General features: G+C 37.1%; 1 protein-coding gene across 6 annotated transcripts; it reads left to right on the forward strand.

Annotated features, from left to right (window-relative positions):
• The first annotated feature begins 8,028 nt into the window (after positions 1-8,028).
• LOC124293358 lies at positions 8,029-15,830 on the forward strand. 6 transcript variants are annotated; one of them, XM_046733988.1, is made up of 6 exons: positions 8,029-8,646; positions 10,142-10,213; positions 12,904-13,120; positions 13,302-14,122; positions 14,797-14,966; positions 15,180-15,583. In XM_046733988.1, exons 3-6 carry the CDS (start codon positions 12,919-12,921, stop codon positions 15,220-15,222), a joined length of 1,236 nt encoding a protein of 411 aa, XP_046589944.1. In that variant the 5' UTR covers positions 8,029-8,646; positions 10,142-10,213; positions 12,904-12,918; the 3' UTR covers positions 15,223-15,583. The 6 variants fall into 6 exon arrangements, 4 of the variants coding, with proteins under 4 accessions (XP_046589944.1, XP_046589942.1, XP_046589943.1 ...); XM_046733986.1 differs by having other exon boundaries at positions 8,041-8,646; positions 14,810-14,966; XM_046733987.1 differs by lacking the exon at positions 10,142-10,213 and having other exon boundaries at positions 8,041-8,646; positions 14,810-14,966.
• Positions 15,831-25,529: the final 9,699 nt, after the last annotated feature.

Consider the following 25,529-nt stretch of genomic DNA (forward strand, 5'->3'; position numbering starts at 1 on the left):
TTTAAAATTCGCGGTGTGGGGGCCGATTTCACATAGGTGAAGGTGGAGTCGTAGGTCTGTTAATTTCCGAGTCACGTCAACAAATCCTCAAAAATTATGGAAGCCACGAATCGCAGTTCTTGGCCGGAGTTCCGTGTCATCGGGATATCGTCTGGCGTCTTCCTGGCGCTTCGAGGATATCGATTCCTTCCGGCCCACCCGGATTCCAGACGGTGTCACGAAGCAAGCCGGGATAAAATTTTGGCGCCAATTTTGAGGAGGTGTTCCAATCATTGGGATCGGGCGAAAAATGCCACGTTGAATTGAAATTATATGAGTTATAAATGACCGTTTAAGCAGGTCAGTTATCCAAAAATTGAGATTTAATTCTTCATCATTTTTATTACGCGATTGTCGTAAATTAAGTGTTTAAAAAATGATTATATTTGTGAGCTAAGATCTCTTTCAAAATACAAAGGTAACATATACTCAAACGATGAACGAGAGATTAGATATCGATGCTTCGTTTCAAATTTCTTGTAGAAATTTTTTGTAAATCCAGACGATTTGTTCGATTTCACTTTACGTTCGATGGTTTTATTCAAAATACGATCTTCTAAAAATTCGCTGATATGCTTTTTTTTTAGCGTTAGCGTTTTAAAAATATTTGATTCTACAGCGTTGCAACGATATTGATTATGATCAGCAAATAGCGATATCGAACTGACAGTGAGTACGAAAGAAGCAGCAGAAAAAAAGGAATTTCACCGATTTTGCAAAAAATAGTCTTCTAAAGAAAATGAGGTGAAAACGAACGATCTACTAGAATTTTAAGCATTTTGAAGCGAACCGAAACAAAGCATAGACATCTAAGCTTTTACTTATAATTTAGATACTACCTAGCTTTGTATTTTTGAAATGATCCTCGGTGGCTGACGAATGTAATAATTTGACACACAATAAAATTGTTTAGAAAAATACCAAATTCCAGCTAACAAACAATCTCTTTAATGCATCTGGGACCCAAATTCAGAGGCATTTCTCTTTCGCATCACAGTTTTGCAACTGTAAAAATGACACATATGCTGTGCTTGCGACGTCCACTTGAGTAAAATGTCAAGGGCCAAGTGCAGGGGGATCGATATATGTATGCGATAGTTGCAATCGCATGTACCGCGGCGTGTTTACGGTCGGTTTAGTGCTAGGCGCTCTCAGAAGAGACTTCAAGTTCTAGATCCTTCCATCCCCCGCCCCCGGCGGCGGTATATCCTTGACCTCCTACTCCAGGAGCTCCGAGGTATCGCTTCGTCGGTAATTGCAGGTCTGAATGGAAACAATACCGTTATTTCGCTCGATTGGCTATTCCACGCGATGAATCCGTACAATCGGATGAAATTACAGATATATCTGTATATCTGGAATTCTGAGGGTACTATTATGGAATATCCGGTAATAGAAGCTTAAAGTTCTGCCCAATAACAGAGTTTGAGTAATTTCTGTTATCGAATCGACGCATTTGATCAATAAGGATGAAAATTAGATTGTTTCTCAAAGAGCGTATTATACAGCCACGTGGATCCTTGGCACTTGAAACGGATCTCGATCAGACTGCGAAGAGAATTCGACTCGTCGTCAAATTGGCCCCATCGCAATGCTGCGAGCTTATTGGCGTTCATCACTCAGACGATTGGTTACAAATTTTAGACTCAGATCGTCGAATGCCTTTGAAATTGTTAGGCGTAGGCGGTAAGGCGTGTCCTTTGTCAGGACGAAAATGATGATCCAAACCGAAGTTAGGGTGAGAGCCGATCGGACGGGAAACGATGTGAAACGAGGCTTATAGGGAGGAAAAATCGTGTGACGCGTGGTTTGATTTTTGAGAAATTCATACTTCTCGTCGAAGAGTTTCGTCAACTCGAGCGTGCAAATAAGGGCTGATCGAACTTTCCTTACACACTTCTGGACAAATATGCCGGATTGCTTTTGCTTCAAATCGCATTTCTCGTTTTCATCAAATACATTCGCGCGCGTGACTGCACTGAAAAAAGAATTTGTTAACTATTGACAAACTTATATTTGGGTATGGCGAAACAAACGTTTTGTTATTAAATTTTAGCTGAGCCAAATAATGATCTATAGAAATTTGTTAATAGTTAACAAATCATATTTGCTCGGTTAAAATTTTATAATAATAACTAAACATTTATTTCACCATATCCAAATATACGTTTGTTAACGGTAAATATACTCTTTTATCATCGTGAGTGTCCAGGGCGTTTTGCTGAAAACTTATCCAAGATGAATCGAGGTTGTAATCGTTTACGCAGGTGAAGAACGCCTCATTTTTATGACTACTACCGTCTATGTACGCGAGATACGTCGTTAAATTTTTAAACTGTTGGAAATCTCCAGTTTCGATAGATTGCGGAAGCAAGTTTCACTTCGCTGTAACGAAAAATCCTTCAAAATCTGTACATTTCAAACGGTACTGTATGATTTAACTGGCTTTAACCGGCCAAGATGCTTAACCTCATTAATTAGTCAACGATTCAATCGATCAACTGGTCAATGGTCAAATCGGCTGAAAAATTAAAGTGTATAAAAATCAACCAACCTGTTAAATTTTTAACCATTTCGGACGATCAATCCATCAAATTGTACAGCATAAAACTTTTTTCGGCAGTTTGTTAGCGCTGTAAAATTGCATGAAAAATTTCTTCCGACAGGATAACGAAGAGCTCTGAAATTAAAGGCGGAGGGCGCGTCAAACGCTGATTGTCAATATCCGCGAAAGTCTCAATGCGACGCATTATCATCGCGATTCGACGCCCGTCGCGTAATCGTCGCGTCGCTGCTGCAGGGTCTCAGAATTGCAGCTCGTTCATCAATTTCTCTCTTTGAATCCGAACAATTCCGTTTTTCCCGTAGGGGTGACGTAATCTTCGCCGGAAAGAAAAGAAAACCTTTTCACACCGGTTATTAATCATCGCGCTATAAGACATGTATAACGCAATTTTCAATACCAACCCCTTACCGCGAGAGACTTGCGGCTCTAATCCGGTGATTGATAACGAAAGATTAGACTCGAGTTCACCTAATGATCGCCATTGTTTCCTGATGATTACGCGTAATTGGAAAAATGCGTGGATTTGTATTATAAATATACGGAATCATAATTTTTGCAACAACTGCCGAAGAGTTTGTGGGGGGGATTTCACGTACAGGGATAAAGAATCGAAAAGTCAGTCTTGAATAAAAAGTTGTACAACCGTGTATTGTGTAGGTGCAAAAAACCGTGCCAGTTGAATCGTGAGACTGAACAGATGCTCGCGTATATATCCTCGACGTGAAAAGAGAGCGAGGATAAAACAAAGCTAGGTGATAAAGCGAGTACAGTGTTTTGCAAGGAAGATAAGAAAGTCGATAAAAGAAATCTGTACATCACGGACTTGGAGGAAAACAATAAAAAAAAAAAACTATTAAAATTGCTTCGGTCAAGTTGGCAAGAAATATTCTGTCGTACAGTTACTTGCGGTACCTAAAAAGCTCAAGATAATATGCAAACGGCAATTAAAGCCGTAATATCCTGTTCCGCAGAAAACGAATAACTATTAATTAGAACGTGACGTGTTGTGTTCTCGCAGCAACATTGCGATAATCCAAAGAGGCGAGTACTACTCTTGCGGACGAAACAGCTTAATACTGTAAGCTTGAATATGAATCAGGTATTTGTCACCGTCTTTATCGCGTGCATTATATACACCGTAACGATAAAATTGTATCAAGTTACGAGTAATTGGATAAAATTGACGATATGTTGCTCGAGTGAACCCTAAGGTATAAGAAATCCCGTAGTGACGTCGTCGAGATTTCACAGGACTCGAATAAGTTAGGCAAACGAAATTGGGTCACTTGCAAAGACTCGAGACACGGCCGTGAAAGTACGAGTAATTACGCTGAAATCTCCTCGGGACAGTTTGCAAAGCGCACTTGAGTTTCATCCATTTTTTATTTTTATTTCATTCTTTTTTCCTTTCTACTATCTTGAAAACGGCTGCAGGTTATCTCTTCAATGTTCTAGGGATAATAAAGCTTATACATATAGCTGAGAGAAGAACCCGCGATATTTTTATTTCTTTTTTTTTTTTCTTTGCTTTTTTACGTACATCTTCGTCAAAGTATGCTTCACGAATGTTCTTTTCATTTATTTTGATGTTGTCCTCGTAAACCCATCTTTTCAAATATGTCACGCGGCGTTATTTTTATGTCCCGTGAAAAGTCAATTTTTCTGAATATCTCTTGAATATTGTTTTGTCTTGTTTTCAATAATCGGGTACTATAGTTCCGTCTGGTGAATAACGTCGATAATATCCGGTATTATTATTTCTTTTATGTTCAAACCGACAGGTACATGTCAAAGACCAGTCTTGTAAATTATAAGTTCAGCGAGCCTACTTGAATATATACCTGCATCAGATGCCTAAGACGTTGCTGCACTCGACGATTTCTCACTGGCCCAGAGCGTTTGGTCCCATTTAGGTAAGAAGTGCGGGAAAAGCCTCACAATAAGTTCTTGGTCAGTTCTCAAAACTAGTAGCCGTGCAAAGAAGCCTCCGCAGAAAGTTGAAACAAAGAATACCGAAAGTGTACCTGTAGCAGGTACTTCACAATCCAATTCTCCAGGCGAATCTGTCGATACTCTGGATAAATGTGAAACAGTGAACCCTGGAACGAAAGAGGAGATTACCGTTTTAATCTGCAGCGTACTATTGTATGGAATTGTTAGAGAAAATTGGCATGATTAACAGAACGCGAAGTACGGTAACATCTAATCGGTAAAAAATTACCGGTCAAAAGATGGCAAAGAAGGTAATAAATTTAATCCACGATGGCGAGTTCGTTGAAAAAATAAAACTCTTTGCTGCACCGATGAACCTTCGACATACGATAGTAGAACCTTCTAGTTCAGCAGAAATAAGTGAAAATGAGTCTGAAAAAGATCCAGTCCCATTTGAATTAAAGGGTAAATTTCACGTACGATAACATTTTCAATAAAATTGAGTAATAATCGTTACATGAAACACAGAATTTTACGGCTTATTCCTTAAAATATGACTGTTGGGTACAATTTGTTAATCGAATCAAAAATTGGACTCGTCCTACTCCGTTTCACCTATGTCGCTAATACTCTGCGTGAGGTATAACATAAATTCTAATTTTGATTGTGAAGCATACTTTGACGAAGAAATAAGAAATAAAAAAATAAAAAAAAACAAAAATTAAATGAATTATTTCACCACAACGGAGAGTGATAATTTAAATATAAAACACTGGCGGTCCGAGTGGGTCGGTTGTTTTCCAAGCTTTATTTTTGTGCGCAACCTCAAGCTGCAAGCACGGATCTTGAGGTGAGGCGTGTTCCTTGCCTATACCTGATTCCACATTATGTAGACCGTGCCTGCTATTTTTATTCACTCGCTGATCGCGGACGGTTATTAATTGTGACTAATCGTCAGAGAATGACCCAAAGTCTCCGACGTCGGTATTTCAAAATAATATAAAAATAAATTAATATAAGATCGTCGAACGAAATTTCCCTCACGAATTCTTAATATGCGAATCACGATATCCATTCAATAAATATATCACAGGGTTGAAGATTATCTTTCTTTTTTTTTTTTTTTAGTCATAATTTCGCTATCGGTCGTGCGTGAAAAATGAAATTGTTCAGACTACAAAAAAATTAGCGTAATTTAATAAATATAGTTTTATTGAATTCGAAGAATTCTTCTTTTTGCTATAAACTTTGAATAAAAAAAAATAAAAAAAAAAAAACACACACACCAACTCTTGTTTACGAAGGATATAGTAATTGATTGTGGATATTTGAGAGGGAATTGCTTCTGCCATATACATATACCCCAATAAACACACACCAGTATAAATTTCGTATATGAAACGTCGAAGTCGTTTAATAATGGTATAAGTATAAAATTCAACCGTATCACATATACTGTAATATTTCGGATGGATATTATTCGTATGATTACTCTGTTTATTATGCGTATTTCATTATACAGAAGTTTAAAATACGTATTATTATAGCAAAAGCAACGTATAGTATATTTGTTCATTATTCGTACGAAAATCGTTTAAAACTTATATGTTTAACGATGTTGGTACTCCATCTTTCAACGTTTTATCAGAATCGTTTCATTTGAATTTACAAATTACGAGCTATTAACGTTCACGAAATTCGTTTATGATTTTGGTAATCACAACATATAATATTCATTCATGACACAACTGCCAGCAACTTTAATTAGACGTTTATCATACTTCCTATTCACCATTGCACAGCAGTATATTGATTGTTTTATGAACGTATATCTTCGACTATTATAATGTACGTTTTATTGGTATTTCTGATCTACGCGTGATAGACGTTTATGAAATTCATTTTCAATCTTGGTGTCTACAACATCTATATATATATATATTAGGGTGTGTCGAAAATGAACTTTTTTTTTTTCTTCGCTCCTACCACTCAAAACTTTAGGTTTTGACATTAAAGAGGTCCTCGTTCAAGGAGGGCGCTGTAGCTTGAAGTTTAGAAGTCGCTCAACGAGGATTTAGGTTTCCCATCTAATTAACACGTAAAAAATATTGTTTTTCGTTCAAAATGATGTCAGGCAACCATAAAATTGGCGATGTCTGTATTTCTTGGCTTATTTGAAAGCATGACTCATCCCCTAAACGATGATAGGTCGTTTTTCGACTTACCTTGTTCCAATTTTTTTTTACGCCACTTTTCGACCACAATAGTCACTTTTTCAAGTTTACAAAGTCTCCAAGGTATCAATGAGTCCAAAATGAATTGCTACAAGTATTGATTCTTGATTCGAATATAAATAACCAATTCTAAAAATTGGTAAATTCCGTATCTTCAATTTTATTCAAAAAACCATGTTTATTTTGAGAAATTTTGTATGTTTCACTAATTTTTGGAATTGGTTATTTATATTCGAATCAAGAATCAATACTTGTAGCAATTCATTTTGAACTCATTGATACATTGGAGACTTTGTAAACTTGAAAAAGTGACTATTGTGGTCGAAAAGTGGCGTAAAAAAAATTGGTACAAGGTAAGTCGAAAAACGACCTATCATCGTTTAGGGGATGAGTCATGCTTTCAAATAAGCCAAGAAGCACAGAAATCGCCAATTTTTTGGATGCCTGACATCATTTTGAACGAAAAACAATATTTTTTACGTGTTAATTAGATGGGAAACCTAAATCCTCGTTGAGCGACTTCTAAACTTCAAGCTACAGCGCCCTCCTTGAACGAGGACCTCTTTAATGTCAAAACCTAAAGTTTTGAGTGGTAGGAGCGAAGAAAAAAAAAAGTTCATTTTCGACACACCCTAATATATATATATATATATATATATATATATATATATATTGTACATTCATCATACAACTACCAGCAACCCCAATTAAGCGCTTAATTATTGCGGTTTTCCACTATTGCACAGAAATATATTCATCGTTTGATGAACGTATTTTTTCAACGATTATTGTTCACGTTTTACTGCTACTTGTGATCTACGTTCAATAACCGTTTATGAAATTTATTCAATATCGGACTATTTTCAAGATACATTGAATTGTATAATATGTATATTTGATCAAATGGGTTCATACTTGTTTTACTTCAACACGATTGAGGAAAATTCAACGTTGAGTACAATATTCAGATTATGAACGCACTTTTAGTATTCATGTATGCGGAACCGCCTGATGCCAAGCGGTGGCCAAATCAGTTGATTATCTTATAATTAGTTTCCGAAAAATGGACTTTAATTACCCGTTATTTTGATGCCAATATTATGTGGTAACTAAAGCTGAACACTGATCTTGTATTCATTTACCGGTGCATGGAACATAGATATAACCAATAAAAGGAAGAGAATAAAGAAGTGTCCGAAACGTGAATAATTTCGTACCAAGAATAATAATTTATTGTACATTTTTATAATTATTTCACAATATTGGTTATCATATTATAATATATTAAATCTCATTATTTGGCACGAATTACGTCAAGACTTCAATATCTTGTATGAGTACTTGCTAAAACAAGCGTTCATCATATCCTGTCGCATTTTTAACGTCGTTTGTACGTTTATTTTTCGCGCTATTTTATCGGAGTTCTGTGCGTTATACATTGTGTCACTACTGATATATTATTCTCCTGCTCTGGTGCGTCAGCGTCGGTAACGCTGCAAGCTAGAGTAAGAGCGCAATAATTATATGTAGAGACAGAACTTATCCCATGGACCGCGCATTCATACAGTAAGTGTAAGTATAGCGAGTGGTAAGACAAGGACAGCTCGGAATAACACGGGCATATATGGCAAAGTTGATTCCCTTTTGGGCACGATCTCTCTGTCGCTCTTGCGTCTCCTCTATCTTTGTCTTTGTCTGGGAGCCTATATTCATCCCCACCCTTGCAACTGGCCTCAGGCGCTGGTTATGGCGTTATTCGTCAACCGAATGCGGAGGTGCTCGGATCGATCGGTGATCGTGTAGCAAAAAAGGTGAGAAGCTATTGTTAATCTGCGGCCTAGACGGAAGAAGCAAATTCGTCATTAAATAACGCTGGTAAGTACAACTACATATTTTTCCAAATATGGTGGTATTTTGTCTTAATACATCGAGCATTCTTGGTTGAAAAAATAATGTGTTTTGCAACTCAAATTCTGTCTCTTCTGTATTTTTTTCTTTCCTTTCTTTTCTTTCTTCAAAAGAAACTATGTGTAATGTTCTGCGTCTTTTTCTCTAAACCAAACGATGTACCATAAAAATATGGAATAGTTTATTGTTTATTATATAACGTTCATGAATATTTTTGAACTGTTTTTAAACGTTATTTATATGTGTTAAGTTTACTATGATACGTATATTATAGGTTAATTATATTAGTTCTTGTCGAATTTGAGGAAAACTTCATGTTAATAATCATCCCATGTGATCATGCGGTTATTAGTAACTTTTGCTCTGTATTGTTTGAAATCGGTTTCGTGTTTATTATTTTTTTAGATACCGTTTCAACATATCTATAACATACATATGAACTCGTAGCATCTTCCAAAGTAACAAAGTATAGTAATACAGCCACGTAAATATTTCTGTGCCATCGAAATCACAGAAATATTATTTTGACAATATTTTTTATTTTCTTTTCCCTTCAATTGAAAATAACAATTATTATCCATCAGAAGAAGACGGTCATGTTAGACAATAGAGACAATAGAGAAGATCCGTAGCAATAAAGCTTTTTCACCAGTTAGTGCAACAACTTATATAGAGGTTTATTAAAAATTATGTATTTTGATCCAAAATTCTGTTTTGTGTATATTTTCTTGGATTTGGGCTGAATAAATATTAAAAAGGGATTTGCACCTGAATAATTTTGTAAACACTGGTAAAAATAGTGGTCATCTACCCATCAAACGTATATAATACGCAGGAAATTCGTAACAAGTAATTTTATTCCATTGGATTTGACTTTGATCTTTACCGATAAACGTATAGTATACTCATGATTTACGTTCAGTAGTAGGCGTCATGATATACTATTCGAAAAGTATTAGAATATAAGCAGGACATCGGCCCAGAATTGGTTCAACGTTAAACTACGATCTTGTTTAATTTGTAGTAACAATAAATAGCGATACATAGAACTATAAGTACTATAGAATAATAATATTAGTAACAGTACTATCTAGTCCTGAAATATATCACGATTCCTACTACTGAACGTAAATCATGAGTATACTATGCGTTTATCGGTAAATGTCAGAGTCAAATCCAATAGAATGAAACTACTCATTACCTGCGTATTATATACGTTCGATGGGTAGCTGACCACGTTTTTTATTCGTGTTTACAAAATTGTTCGGCTACAAATGCCTTTTTAATATTTATTTAGCCCAAATCCAAGAAAATATACACGAAACAGCATTTTTGATCAAATTACTTAATTTTCAATAAAATTTTATATAAATTGTTGCGCTAACTCGTGTAAAAGCTTTATTGCTATGAATCTTCTGTATTGACTCACGTACTACGTTCATTAGGTTCATTTAACTTTTAGTTTTCAGAGTGGTGTGCGGATATTTACGACAAATAAGGCAAGCACGTTAAAGCGTACATCATTTCTTGTCTGGTGTGTATTATTATTTAGTTTTATAACATGCCTCATGATTTAAAAGTTCTGAGTAAACGACATTTGCGTCGCAAAACAGCTATAAATACTCGTAAAGTATTACTGAGTATTGCAGGCAATAATTGTGCACTCGAGCACCTTACGAAATCACAATTAAAAGATGCTAGTCATGAACATGTGTCTTGTATCGGAGAATATGTGCACTCTATAGATAGCGATTATGATGTTGATCATATCCATCAAAGTAATGAACAGAATGAAGAAAACTCTAATTCGAACCGCGATAATAAAGATTTCAAAGACATCGAAAGTGACATAGATAGCATCAAAGCTACGTTGTACAGTTCTGAAGATAATTCAAGTTCCGTCAGCGATGAAGTGCATTTAGATGATGAAACGAACTTTGTTGAAAATTTGCGCGACTGGGCATCTTCAAATAACATCACACATAACGCGATCGATCAATTGCTAGCATTATTGAAACCAGCACATCCTATCTTACCCTTAAGTGCTAGGACTCTACTTCACACGTCACGACGTATTGAAACGTTAAATTTAGACAACGGAGAAATGTGTTATTTCGGTTTGGAGAAATGCTTGAGACAAAAACTCGAGTCAGGTCTCAAAAAAGGACTGTCACCTGAACATACGTTGCGAGTTGATTTTAATATTGATGGGATTCCCGTTTATAAAAGTAGCGGAACATCATTTTGGCCAATTTTGGGACGCAGTATTTCAATGATCGATGATAGCCCATTTGTAATTGGTGTTTATTATGGTACGGGTAAACCGATGCCACTATCTTCATATTTACGAGATTTAATTAAAGAAACGTCACGTTTAAGCACCAATGGTTTTGAGTTTAATGGCACCAAATACTTTGTCAGAGTTGGTTTATTCGCGTGTGACGCGCCCGCGAGATCTATGTTGAAAATGTGTTTAGGACATTCGGGTAAGGATGCTTGCGAGAGGTGTAAGATTCGCGCAGTTCATCTCAACCGTAAACTGTGTTATCCATGTGACACCGAATTCCAGAAGCGAAAAGATAGTGATTTTGTTGCACCTAGTGAAAACGATCGTCACGTTAAAGGACGTTCGCCTCTTTTAGATCTTTACGTGGGACTAGTCTCCCAATTTCCTTTAGATCCCATGCATTTAATCTACCTGGGAATTTTGAAGAGGTTGCTCCTTAAATACTGGGTCGAGGGTTCACGTGATTGCAAATTGTCTAAGGATATTTTGTTAGAAATTGAACGTATAATGAAACTATTGGCGCGATATGTTCCGGCAGAGTTTCCTCGAAAGCCCCGTGGATTTTTGGATTTGCATCGATGGAAAGCGACAGAATTTAGATTTTTCTTGTTATATTCCGGCCCTGTTGTAATGCGGGATGTGCTAGATCGAAAAAAGTACAAACATTTTTTATTATTGTCTGCCGCCGTGTATATTCTATCGAATACAGCCTTGTTCTCGCGTTTTCGAAACATCGCGCAAGATATGATCGAAAAATTCGTTACTCAAGGTGCTAAGATATACGGACAAAACTTTGTCGTATATAATGTACATTCGCTGCTGCATGTCATAGACGACGTAGAACGATTTGGCCCATTAGAAGAATACAGTTGCTTTGTGTATGAAAATCATTTGGGCCATTTGAAACGACTTATTCGATCGAAACGCTTGCCGCTGCAGCAGCTGAGTAATCGACTTGAAGAACTAAGTTCTATTCGTAAAACTAATTGTCAGGAAAAATTTATTCCTAAACCCAAATTTATTGGAAATTCTCGTGAATGTCAGGCTCTGGAAACGAAAAAATTCAAAATATCAATAAAAAGGCCGGATAATGTAGTAGCTTGTGGGACAGAAATATTAGTGATCAAATCAATCCTTTTCATTGCCGGAGAATATAGAATTATAGGTACTCCGTTCAAGTACAAGCGAGACCTTTATCAGAAACCTATTAAATCTTCCAAACTAGGGATTTTTTTCGTAAGAAGTTTCAACGTAGCGAAATCTTATCGCGTCGATGATATATTACATAAATTCGTCTGTCTTCCATTTAAAGATGGTTTCGCAGTAACTCCGATACTACACGAAATGAAATAAAATTTTTATTTTTTGTTAAACATCTCAACGAAACGAGCTCTCGACAAAAAACAGATGATGAACCTACGATTCTCGGCAATGTGTACGAGGAAGAGGGATTCGTTCAAGACATGTATAGTATGTCTATGTCTACCTCGCACACATTCCCGAGAATCGTAGGTTCATTATCTCTTTTATATTAAAAGTTTGCTTCAATTGAGATGTTTAGCAAAAAATAACATTATCGTATACCTATTACCATATACCGTATATGCCGAGTCTAATTTACCTAGTAGTCCAATATACCCAACTCTACCATATGTTCATAACATCACTTTTGAGCTGATTTATTATAGTTTTGTACGTCACATTGACGTTCAAGTATTGGTTAGACATGCGTTCCCAAAATCTTCATAATGTTTCATGATCGATTCATCTTTTAACTTATATACTACCTTGCATATTCCTATGTTGATGTCCTAATTAAAAACTTTTAAACTGGCACTTTTTGCTCAGAGTGGAATAAAAGTGCTTGAATTTTGATCAAATATAAATTTATACACCAGACTAGAGAATATGATACATTTAACGATGTTTTTACTCAGTCGTGCTGCAGAACTATGTATGCGGTGATTGAATTCTTGGTTGGCGAAGATAGAGAATGCGCATTGGTACCAGTTCTTTGGCTGGTCGAAAACAACACCCAATGTTACTGGCCACGGACAAAAACTGAAGATCATTTTACAAAACTTGTAAAATCAAAGGCTGCCTATGAAAAAACATGGCCAAAGTTTGCCATTCACAAAGTACTGCATACCGGAGGTGATTATTGGAACGTAGAACTTTTTTTTACAATTGTATACGGATTGAATGTTTCAATCATATTAATTTTCACTTGGATAAGAGTTACGACGATATATTTTGATCATATTGTACATTTGTGATTAATTTTGCTAATCAATGAGCATTCGGTATTGATTGATATTCCTTGATTAACTAACAGATGACTACCACGACACCGAAGCAACGATGGCGCGCCTACTGGAGCTGGGCACGTCCGATGAATCCGGAATAATTCGCAACATCGCTAAAAAATCCACTGTAATACCTCAGCAAGATATTACCAATGACGTGGACGAGAATGAAGCTACGAACAGTGATGATGTCGAACCTGAGCCGCAAAAGAAAAAACGTAAACACAAAACCGACAAGAAGAAGGCTAAAAATCGACACGTTAGTAACAAAAAAAAAAAAACGAAGCGTTCTCGTGAAAGTTCAAGTAGTTTAGGTTACACCTCTTCAGCTGACGAGAATTTGCCACCGTCCGAAGTCGATGAATCGACTTCTAACCGTAATAAGAATACTCGCTACATTAACTCAGCCAAAGGATCTACCAAAAATCAGACACCAAAGAAAAACTTGGCCCACAAGATCGTACAGCACCAGTATAATGATAATTCCCATGAGTCACCGAATCAGTTGTCTGGATATGAAACATCAAATAGAAACATTTCTAGTAGGATCATCAGGTCTACCACGCAATATGACTTATCAAGATCCTTTTCACAACTTGAACCTTCAACCCCGACCACATCACGCGAACAGAATACCTTTGAAGAAAAAACTCTGCAGTATTTAGAACACATTAAATCCTACACTGAACAAAACCATCTGCTACTACGTAAAATCTTCTCAAAACAGAAGGAAGTCAGCATCGACGTAACAAAGAAACCAGCCGAATTCCCAAAACTTCCTCTTAACTCCATGGAAGACTTCTCCAACCTCGAAAATATCCTGAAATCCGAAGAGCATCGAACTTATTTAGTGAGTAGACCTTGCAATCATATTCAAAATATGTATGTCATGACATACGGATAGGTACTAATACCGAGCGTATTCTTCAATGAGGGCCAACCCCCTCCCTAGCGCAAACCAACACAGGCACATGAGGCTCGGCCGGGAGGGGATAGAATGCCAGTGGCCATGTTAGTCTCCACTCGACCGAACTTCACGTACGCGTCATGTGCCTGAGTTGGCTTAGCACTAGGGAGGGGGTTGTCTCTCATTGAAGAATACGCTCGGTATGTGTTGACTGCAAAGGAATAATGAAAATTACTACAGGCATACAGAATTGCGGTTCGTAACGTTTTAACCCTCTCGGACCGTATGTTGCTTCTACGCAACACGCACTTTGAGGCTTCATAAAACTGTATCGGTCGCAAGGTCAGGGTTCTAACTGCATAGTTCCATTAAGCAAGGTCAGATGGCCTTATAGATACTCCTAAACCCTGAGGTAAACTGCTTTCACCCATCGAAATATCAATATGGTGAGAGATTTTCATTCAACATGAAATCGGTCTCGGTCTGATCGAGAGGGTTAACGTTAAAAAATGCTGAAAAAATATTAGGAATCGACAATCTCCAACTAGTCAAAATTGTTATCGATGTTGATAACAGTAAGAATATTTTGAATTCAATTCGACATTCATTCATTTTAGTATTTTGTTGCAGACCGGGAAACTGGCTTCTATTGGAGGGACAAGCGGTCGCCAATGTGTGTTGGCTATAATGAGGTCACTACTCACAAACGAATTAGCGATGCAATTCAATTGGGCAGGGAGGGACAAAGTCTCATTTCAAAAGACATTGACAATGGAAACTGTTTACGGTAATGAATAATTCATGAAATTTTCGAGAAACAGTTATTACTTGGATTTATCGTGTGAAAACAATATTATTCACACATTATTATTCAAATTATGCAAACTGTTAACTTTTTTCCCAATATATTCGAGATTCATCACAATTTACATTGAAATTATTCCTTATCAGTTATCAATATCGTGATATTGTACCTTCCTTTTGATGTATTTTTTCTCAGAGGCTGTGAAACAAACCTTTCTTGGCAAGAAGGAAATTGGTGATGCAACCGAAACCAGTGTTTCGTGTGCCGTGAAAGACTGGTTAAAACTAGCTCGATCACGGCATACCTATGTACGAAAGAAGGGCTAAGAAACTGTGGTAAACGTCAACTAATTTTAAAAACAGTCATATAAAAGTACAAATCATACAGGCATATAAATATTTCTGATATAAGTGTAATATTCTTAGCGTTTTCTGTTAGTTGTAACTACCGTGAAGACGAAAGTATAGTGTAGGTTGAGCTGTGTCTATGAGCTACAAGATGTACCTTTTTTTTTGATAAATGAGTATTTATAGATATAAGATATTTGTGTAACGTTCTAACAAAGATATAATAAAATCGATTCACATATATAAACTAAATTCGTACGCTTTCTAACTCAACCCAGACTTGTTTCTAGCTAACGTGAAATGATCTTCCTCTATAGCAGTGTACTATATACGCTTTCAATTACACATCCAAGATACGTTATGTATTCAAGTCTAGAGGTCCAATTAAAAACGTTTTTTAACACTGTATAATATTCGTTTAGACATAAATAATGAAAGATTAAAGCGTCATTAACAGAAAACATTTTGTCACGTTAGTTAAACGGACATTGTCAACACATTTTAATAGAAAAAATTTCCTTCATAATTTGAGTTTTAAAACGTACTTGCGAAACGTCTCTTAGTAGTCATCAATATCCAAATATTAGACGATTACCATAAATATTAAAATAACGGATTTTCGATACGTTTTATCAACAAATTGAGATACGATTTATAAATGTTTGGTTTCAAACGTATAAAATTTGCATATGAACAACTATCGTAAGACGTCCACCAAAAACGTTTAATAAACCGAAATCACGGCGGACATTCTTCGCAATAAAATACGTAGGTGCTGCACGTTTATTCTACAGAATAAAACGTTCTTTTTTGACGAATTTCATACGCTTTATATACTGGCATTGTTTATTGGGACGCAGTTCCCTCAATCTCGCGGATTGCGTGTGAATGGTTTTAACGTCTTCCTTTTTCCAGATTTCGAAGAGCCATAAACGGCGACGATCATAAATGTATTTATATACACGTATTTATTCACGGTAACGACGGAATTCTCATAGGTACGCATCTCCCTACAATTTCACAGAAAACGATGGCAATTTCCATTTTTTACGATCGAGATTTTCTACGATATTACGAATGCCCCGCGAGGATTCGAATTGACGTTGAACAATTTCATTGCTGCACTCTTTCTAATTGTAATCGATAAAAATAAAAAAAAAAAAAATTAAATTAATCAACATCACATTTGGGAAGGAAATTTGGTTTGAGTATACTTTGAATTGAGTGTTGCATGTAAATAATCGGAACGAAGAAAATCCAGCTTTGAATTCGTCAGGCACAGATTCGTGATGGGAATATAAATTATTATTCAGTAAAATTTCACAAGAGTAATAAAAAATCCAGCCTACTTAATGAGAATATAATTACGAGTTGGCCGCTCAAACTCCGCAATATGAAAACAGCGATTATGCAAATTTCCTCGTCGAACAATGTGTATACATTATACACGTATAAAATTTCACCTAATGCAACAACTCTGTACAAAGAAGTCTAAATACACTGCGAAAGACGGTTTTATAAAAGCTGCAGTGTTTCGTAATGGAATGTTAATGTTAAAAAAAAATATTCTGTAAATTAATAGCGTTTTTAAAATTATAATTGATCACAATACGAACTACGTACGACTTAGTTTTCCATAATTGCAGCAGTATTGTATTCGTAGCGTACATGGCACTGCGGTAATAGAAACTTGTTGAAATTTGATAACGATTTTCTGGAATAACTTAATTTCGAAGCAAACCAATCATGTTTTCAAATACGATCTCTATTATATTTTATCAAGTACAAATATGTTTTTACTCAAAATAAACTCGATATTTTTGATAAAGGAAGGATGTATACAGAAATGTGACATTGTCTATAATTCTATATTCGCTAGGTTTCGTATCGAGGATTCTGAATGGACGAAAAGCAGCCACGTACGAGAATATAATATACACATACGGACCCCGATATCCGTCATAAAGGAGAATAAATCTGTCAGGATAACAAGCAAAAGTTTGACATAAAGGCTCAACCGATTGATGCGCTTATTGCTCGACGCCTGCGAAAATCAAAGTAGCGCCTATCGATGAATCCGCTTCTTCTCATGTGGGTCAAATACGCTTCACGTTAACAAGCATAATCTTGCAAAAATATATCACGCTCGTACGAAGTCTCTCTAATTTTCAAAAAAATCTGCGCAATTTCTACGGATGTAGAAGGATCGGCAAACAACCTGATAAAACGGGACGACCGAATAAATTTCGACGTCTCGCGTTCCACACAATGTTAATTTTTCGCTTGCTTATTTTTTTGTTCAGAATAAACAACGTCTGTACGATTTTCCTCAAGACCGCCCTCCAAGTTTTCTCGTACAAAGTCCACGAGCAACTTATCACAGTTCGTACATGGAAGAGTTATTTTTCCCCTGAGTTGAAACGGCATTCATTCAGGGGCTTTTCTTTTTCGTCTCGAAATGAAATTTGCATGCGTGTGAAAAAGGAACCTTTGCCTTGGAGAAAGCTCGAGGGATGTGACAAACGCGACTGTCGGGGACACGAGAAAGTGGTCCGGCAGTTTTGAGTTACTTAAGTGCGAAATTTGTTCGAGTCTGACGGGCGGATCAATGATGCGGATTTTCTCCAAAGCCGGAGGAGCGAAGTTGGCTATTCAGTCGTGGAATGAACGCGCAAAGCAAAGAGGACTGTTATAAATGCATAGTATTCAGGGAAAGAAATTGAGGAAAATCTCAGGTCGCAGAGAGCCGAGGAGATGTGAAAGACCGGCGAATATGTTATAATAAAATTCTAGCGCAATCTGTACGAGGACAAATATTTGCACCGGCTTCGTAGACGAACAACTTTGGCCAAACTACTTGCAGCCGGTGGTACGAAAAATTCGCAACAAATTCCGAAAAACTCCGTATTTCTTACCAGCCGGCGTTCTCAGCCTCTCGACTCCAATTCTCGTCTCAATTCGGAAGTCACGGAAGATCTTTTTCTCGTAGCAACTGTGAGAAATTGTTAGACCAGTTGATCTGTTCTCTGCAGAATACCGTGTGTCATCACGCTTGGACGAGTGAAAATTAGTGAAAAAATTAATTTCTTCCAATATTTGTAATTTAAAAAAACGACGATGAAAGGAAAGGAGTTAAAAAAGCCGAACAAATTGTGTTTTGCCGAATTCGAGTGTCTTTTGAAAATGGCAAGGGTGCTTTCATCGATTTGATTATCGCAGAGGTTGAAACTGGCGAGTCCGCTGTTTTACAAGAGAAAACCGTGCAAATCTCTCATCCACGACCAAAAAATAAACCAGTGACGGATACGCGATTGGACGGACGGAACTCGCGATCGGTGCAGAACCAATTTGGTACAGCGGACAGGCCGGATCAATTGCAGGTCAGAGGTCCGATGTAACACGGACAATGGGTGGGGGGGTGTGAGGGGGAGTGATTTATTTGACAAATGTTCTCATTGCGAGTAAAATAAAATTCAGCCGGACCAAAGGAGGAGAGAAACTGGGAGAACCTTGGATGCGTGTCACGTAGAATACCGGGATAAATATTTCACGGCTACGCAAACTGCTGTGAAAGTGGTAGAAAATACGTACAAGCTGATATGCGTAAGGGTGAAAATTGGAAATAAGTGAGTTACCGGTCTCCCGCTCTTTCGTTCCGTTCCGTTCAATTCCATGATTAAATAACCGATTGGCATAAATTATTACAGGAATCCTGCGCAAGCTTACAATCAACTATATCAATTTCCAATTTCATGAATCTCAACCCTTACTCAATCCCTCTGTAAACAATCAATCTTCGAGACTTCGGTAAATTTCAAATCGCAAGCTGATCGTACGACCAACTAACCAGGTCGAGCAATCTCGTCGATATCCAGCTATCATGTTCCCGGTTTCTCAATGCCATTTTCAGGGGTTGTGATTGGTTTGGTATGGGGATTTTTTTTCAATCATTCGCAGAATCTCACGCGAGGTATTTAGGGATCGGAATTTTTCGCATCCTGCAGCAAAGTGAGGACCTTTATTTTTTTTCATTTAATTTTTTGTTTTTTTTTTTTTTTTCTCTAGTTTTTTCTAACCTGGAAGCAAAAGCGTGATTACCACTTTTGGACTTCCTGCGCAGAGTTGGGAATTCTGACTTACTGACTGCGTCAACAGCCTGATAATGAAGTCGAGTAAAATGTAATGAATTTTAATCATCAGAGCGACCGCAGCTTCGTATCTCAAATAAGTTTACGCTGAATAAATGATGAGAAAGAGGAAAAGGAGCGAGAAAAACGAGAACAACGACCAGTAACCAGGCTCTCTCTGTTCCTTTTAGCTTCCAAGCGACCCGGATGCGTCATGGTCCGCGACTTCCGCCGACTTCCTGCACCCCACTTTCAGGGTGGAAGATTAACGTCCGTCGTAATTTTCATCGGATTTAAACACACTTTGGGATAGATTGAGGTCGAGTATCCTTCGAAGAATAAATTGGCTTACAAAGAGATTGGTTGGCCAACTCAAAAAACGACGATTTTTTTTTTCACCATATCACGAGATAGTAGAGTATTTTGAGATTTTGTCGAATTATTCTATTCGTAAGCTGTGAAAGATATCTTTTAAAATACTGCAACGTGAATTGGTGGAATTTTAAATAAAACCTTATAAACGTCGATGCTTCGTTTCAAATTGTTACACGACGGATTTCTTCGGTTTCACTTAACGGTGTTTCAATGTAATCAGAACACTACTTTCTACTCAACTAATGAAATAAATTTCCTTTAATTAACTTAGAGAATTTAATACTGCAATTTCTTGATCATAAACAATATCGGTGCAATATTGTAAAATTGAATATTTAACGATGTGAACGTGACGAAGAAAAAGTTTTTCATCGAAATCACAGACCATGATCTACTAAATAAAATAAGCCATCTTACGAATAGTGAATTCGATCGAATCTATTAAATTTTTAACAATTTCCAAACGATTTAACACGAATTATCGATGTCTAAGATTTTGTTTATAATTCCGGTGCTATCTGGTTTTATATTTCCCAATATATCTTCCTACCATATCTGACGAATTTAGTCATCTGGTAATTACTAAATATACTACAATTTCGAATTATAATTAATAATATTGATTTTTGGCAACAAGCATCATTATTTGGTGTACGATTCATTGGAAAATTATTGTTTGTACTGCGTTAATATAATAAATAACGACGTAGATCGCTATTCTTGGAAAATAAGTATTAATAAAAACGTATAAAGTTATTCGACTCCAGAAAACCGTAAGCATGTTTAAAATTTGCAGTTTAACTTTTATACTACGAAGCTCCAAACTTGTGTAATAATTGTTTTCAGTCCCTAATCCGCCAGCGCAGCATTCGAGACGAGAAAGCGTCAGAAATTTGAAACCCACTTAAACTCTTGAGACGATGACAAGAATTTTCTCAAGTCCGAAACCCTTCGGGATCAAATTCTCTCCATTCTATTCGCATCGAGTTACGTTCTCTTCGATTTTTCTTAAAAGATAAAACAACGCGGCAAGTTTAATTCGCAAAAGTACAGTTGAGACCCTTTACCTCTGTTTTTCGATTTCCAATGCTAACTGTGAAGAGAATTGAGCTGAAAACGGTTTTGAATAATTAATTGCAATCTGAGCTTCCGCTGTCCACGTAAAGCTTAAATTGTTAGCCCTGCAGCAATTTACTGCAGCGTGGTAACCGGAAGCGCAGCTGCAAGTTTCCTAGCGGTTGTTCGAGCTTTCACAAATTCGTAACTCATCCCGTCGTCGGTGTATTTTCATGCCAGACTTGTTCCGATTTACGGACGGAACAGCAGCAGCAGCAGCAGCAGCAGTAGCATCAACATCGTCAGCTTGTTCTCGACTTTATTTAGCGGTGAGCGGTGAACCTTTACCTCCGAATATGTTTTACGCAGAATTATTTTACTTCCTCTTATCATCCGCTCGATTTCAAGTCGGATAATGGTCTATAAGATATATTGTTCAGCTCGGCGAAATTCAATTGTTAAATAATACCTAGGTAAACGACCTGTACGTAAGCAGCGAATTGAAAAAGCTCGAGTCGTCTGCGTTTGCACTGCGTCGAGTGGGCGATCAATGCGTAAATGTCAACGTTCCAAAGTAAACGGGAGAAATTTTTTCTTCCAATTTTTTTTTTTTTTTTTTACTTTACAATAATGTATTACAAATCCAGTAGCTTTTTTCTATTTTTTTTTTCTCGCCACGTACATCGTATTGATTTCACAAAAAAACAAAAACTTGTTGGGCATTAAAATTTTTCATGTAATATCTGCCTTCATTGTCGAGACAGCTGTTGTATACTCTGTATGTATAATTTATAACAAAGCTGCTGAGATGAGAGGATTATTTCAGGAAAACTCATTATACTAACCGGGGAAGCAGCCGTGATCAAGAGCACCTTGATCTCATCTTCGAGTTTATGTATTTTTTTCGTAACTCATTTAAGCTTTGAAATTTGATAGATATGCAAAGAGTGTATAATCGCAAACTGACAGCGTGATATCGCGCAAAGCTGGGGCGATTAATCGCAACGAAAGATACTTGGTATTGACTTTTCGCGTGTGCCAAAGGTAATAGAGTACGGCTAACAGGAAAAGTTAGAAGACAATAAGCTCGCCTCAACCTAATTTCGTTACACAACCTGACAGTTTCACGGTAGAGGGCTAAATTCCCTGCTTAAAGGTATGTTCCAAGTTTAGTCAACTGTATAATGATCCTAATGCTGTGAGGATTTACCGAGATTTCTATCGATCCTACAGAGAGTAGAGGAGACACGCAGAGCCATACCCAGACAACGGAGTACTTTCCTCTGCCGTTCTGAATAACGGAATTTCAAAATTTTCGAAAGTCAAACAGTATAACACACGGGGTAATCTGTTTAAACGAGACTAAGCCGCGTGCAGAGAAGGGACGGGGAATTTTGGTGGAATTTGTTTGTTTCATATTTGAATTATTTTGCGGAACATTAATTTAGGCATGTTTTTACTTTTTTCATTCGGAACAAAGTTTAAGCAGATACGAAAGGTTTGAAAAAGGTAGCGAAGGCAGCGGGATTAAATTGCTTGTACCTTTTGCGATTATCGTTTTTCCAGCGGAAATGAAAAAATACTGAGAATACAAAAAACAGAAATTATTTACCAGTGAAACTTCTCTATCGTTTAGAACAATCAGGATTTATACGATATTCGGCAGTCAAAGTTAAATCGTAAAAAGAAAAGTTAAAAAATTATACTCAGACCGTAGAAATTTGGTTATTTTAAATTCATCTGTTTCAAAATAGCCCAAGTCAAGCCTTATTATAAAATTGCCCACGGAGGCAAAGCAAAGTTTAAGTACGCAAATGTGAAAAAAAAAAAAAAAACTTTAAGGTTAAGGGAGTAAATAGATAATAGACATAGTGGTAAAATGCGCATCCAGAGAATCCAATAACGTGCAAAAAACTCCCAGGACATTTTTGTCTCAGAGTTAGTTCGCACGTTACCGCTGACCAAACGTTTAAAACTGCAGATCATAAATGCAGAAATCTCGAGAGTCGTATGTTCGATAAATTGCTAAGATAAAAGTGAGGCTTGACAGGTTAGCAAAGGTGGCAAAAAATGCAATCGTGTAATTGTTCGCTTTGCCCTATTTTTCTCCGTGCTTTCGTTCCCTCGTCACAGCGTGGCCCAATTCGAAAGTCGGAGAAGAGAAATCCGTTGAAAGAGATGCCAGTAGTTCTATTTCGAATACCTAACCGAGTCGAGGGAGAAGATGCTGGGATGAAAAAATCCGACAAGTATCAATGTTCCAGCTGTCGTTTTACGACTGCGGTAGGAATTCAAAGCGATGGGAATAAGAAGCAAAAAAACAAAGAAACATGTCAAACGTATAGGAAAGGAAACAGAACAAATATTTTCCCAACCGTCGCCTACTTCGAAATCCTTATAAAACACACACACACCGACATATCGACTGATGCAATTTACTATTTCGAGGATGTCAAAGTGAAGTTTGAACCGAAGTTCTTTCCAAGCTTCTTCGATTGAGAGATCGAATCGACGCTCGACGTCGCCAACAGTTTCGACAACTGTCCCACGCCTTTGCTTCGCTTTCCACATATTGGTCACGCGACCTTTCGCCTGCCGTAACCACTTATGTGTAATCCTCGGTTCTGTTTTATCTTCATCCTATTCGACCATCAGCCCCGCATTCCCTGATACCGGACTACTCTCGATTCCAAAATGCATCGAGAAAAATGTCGCGAAAGTTTCTAATTTTCTAAAACAACAGTGTTGCACCGTTGTAATTGAATCTCGGTAATCGAACGATATATGTTCTGAAATTTGCTGTCAAATTTCATAGATAAAAGTACCAAGCAGCCGTCCCGGAATCACCCTACAGGAAAATTGCTTAGTTTTAAGCCAACAAGTAGATGTGCTCACGTGCATCCAGTCCGAGGATTCGCAGAGAAAATACGGACAGCATACTCTTAGCGCTAGTCGACCTGAAGCTTGTAAAGCTAGCCGTTGGGGGCGGGGGAATGGACCAATTATCATATAAATTGTGCAATAATTTCTGACCTCGTTCTTCGACAAAATATAGATGTATATTCGTTATACACGACATGTGTTGTAACGGTGTCAAGTACAACTCGAGGCAATTACTTGAATCACCGATAAAACGAAAATGGTTAAAATTACTCGACTGCGTTGTAAATTTTCTACTCTGTAAATTTTACGATATAGTATTTGATGTCGAAGACGAATGAGAAAAAGTCGAAAAAGTTTGCAATGCGAAAAAGTGGGACAATAAAACCTGCGGGTAAGGAGTTCTGTGAGTCGAATTAAGTAGGAGTTTGCATAATCCTTCGCTTGATATATTCGATCATTCGCTAAGTGGAACGAAACGAGAAGAAGAAATGGCTAACGAATGATCAATTTTATACAGTGTTGGACTATAAAGTATCCCCAGTCTGCGAAGATGAGAGAAAAACTATCGAGACTGGGCAGAAGTAGGATAATTTACGAATCGGACTTGTTGTCAAGACCGCGCCGATTACACGTCACGTAATAGATATATCGTCAAGGCCAAATGACTCCACCAAGTTCCCAAAGACTTTTCATCCTCCACACGTTTTTCTTCCCCAATATCACATTGTTCTTTCCCTGCACGACACCGATGGCCAACATGTGTTGCCTGATGGACGACTGAGTGCCGCCTTGTATCCAGGATCAAATTTCAAACTTGTCCAGGAAAGGAATATCGTAAATATCGCGAATTATAAGAAATATTTCAAACGTATGAGAGAGGAAGAATTAATTGAGAATCTTGAGGTATTTCACGAAGGTATAGTTTAGATTATAACTGATTTTACGAAATAAGGCGGTCAAATATAATGTGGAAATAAGAATGTTTCACTAATTCGAACGAACGGAACTTCTAATGACTGCAACACAAGTTGTTGTTTTGATCACGTTTTTCGTTTGATCGTAAACAATGTTTTTTGGATTAGGCAGAGATTTCATCAAGTTTGATCGATTCTCTCGGTAAAATCGAAATATTTTTTTCCTGTTTGTACGACGAGTGAAAAAAATTTGGATGCTAATTTTCATAAAAATTACAATTTCTTTCTTCTCAGCGAAGCCATGAAAGTCGTGGTGGACGTTGAAAAAAGGGGACTGCAATAGACATTTATGAAGATATGTTCGAAAGAAGAGATCGCGAATCAAAAGTCTTTCGACCAACTCTCTTTGAATAAGTAAGAGTACCCACATCAACGTTCAGAATGCGAAAGGCTCTGATCTGACAGTCTGGTATATAAAAAACAGGGGTTATCTCCTTTCCGCTGATAACTTTTCAGATGAGTTATATATAAAGAGTTACTCAACGACATTCCATTTCCGTTTCTATTTCAATTTTCCTAACTCAAGATCAAAGCCTTTTTCTTCCAGACGAGTATATTTTCGTATTCGTTATACTTCATTTCGACACGTGTATCTCGATAAGAAATTTCCTCCCCCATCAGCTACCCTAAATGTCAGTTTATATTCTCTCGGCGGTTAATCGAAAAAGCAAATCTGGTATCGCTTTCCACGTATTTAGAAAATTGCTACGACAAAATACCATTATCGAATAATAATTCATGTTTCTTAGAAAATTATACACTATCAACATTGTCTCAAATATG

The sequence above is a fragment of the Neodiprion lecontei genome, chromosome 3 (genome assembly GCF_021901455.1).
Source record: "Neodiprion lecontei isolate iyNeoLeco1 chromosome 3, iyNeoLeco1.1, whole genome shotgun sequence".
In the NCBI taxonomy this organism is placed as follows: Eukaryota; Metazoa; Arthropoda; class Insecta; order Hymenoptera; family Diprionidae; genus Neodiprion; species Neodiprion lecontei.

Excerpts from the sequence above, each read along its gene's own strand:
- LOC124293358 (XM_046733986.1), top strand. The coding sequence starts at position 12,919 with ATGTATGCGGTGATTGAATTCTTGGTTGGCGAAGATAGAGAATGCGCA. Across the intron at positions 13,121-13,301 it reads CAAAGTACTGCATACCGGAG|ATGACTACCACGACACCGAA; the intron begins GTGATTATTGGA and ends ATTAACTAACAG. Across the intron at positions 14,123-14,809 it reads AAGAGCATCGAACTTATTTA|ACCGGGAAACTGGCTTCTAT; the intron begins GTGAGTAGACCT and ends ATTTTGTTGCAG.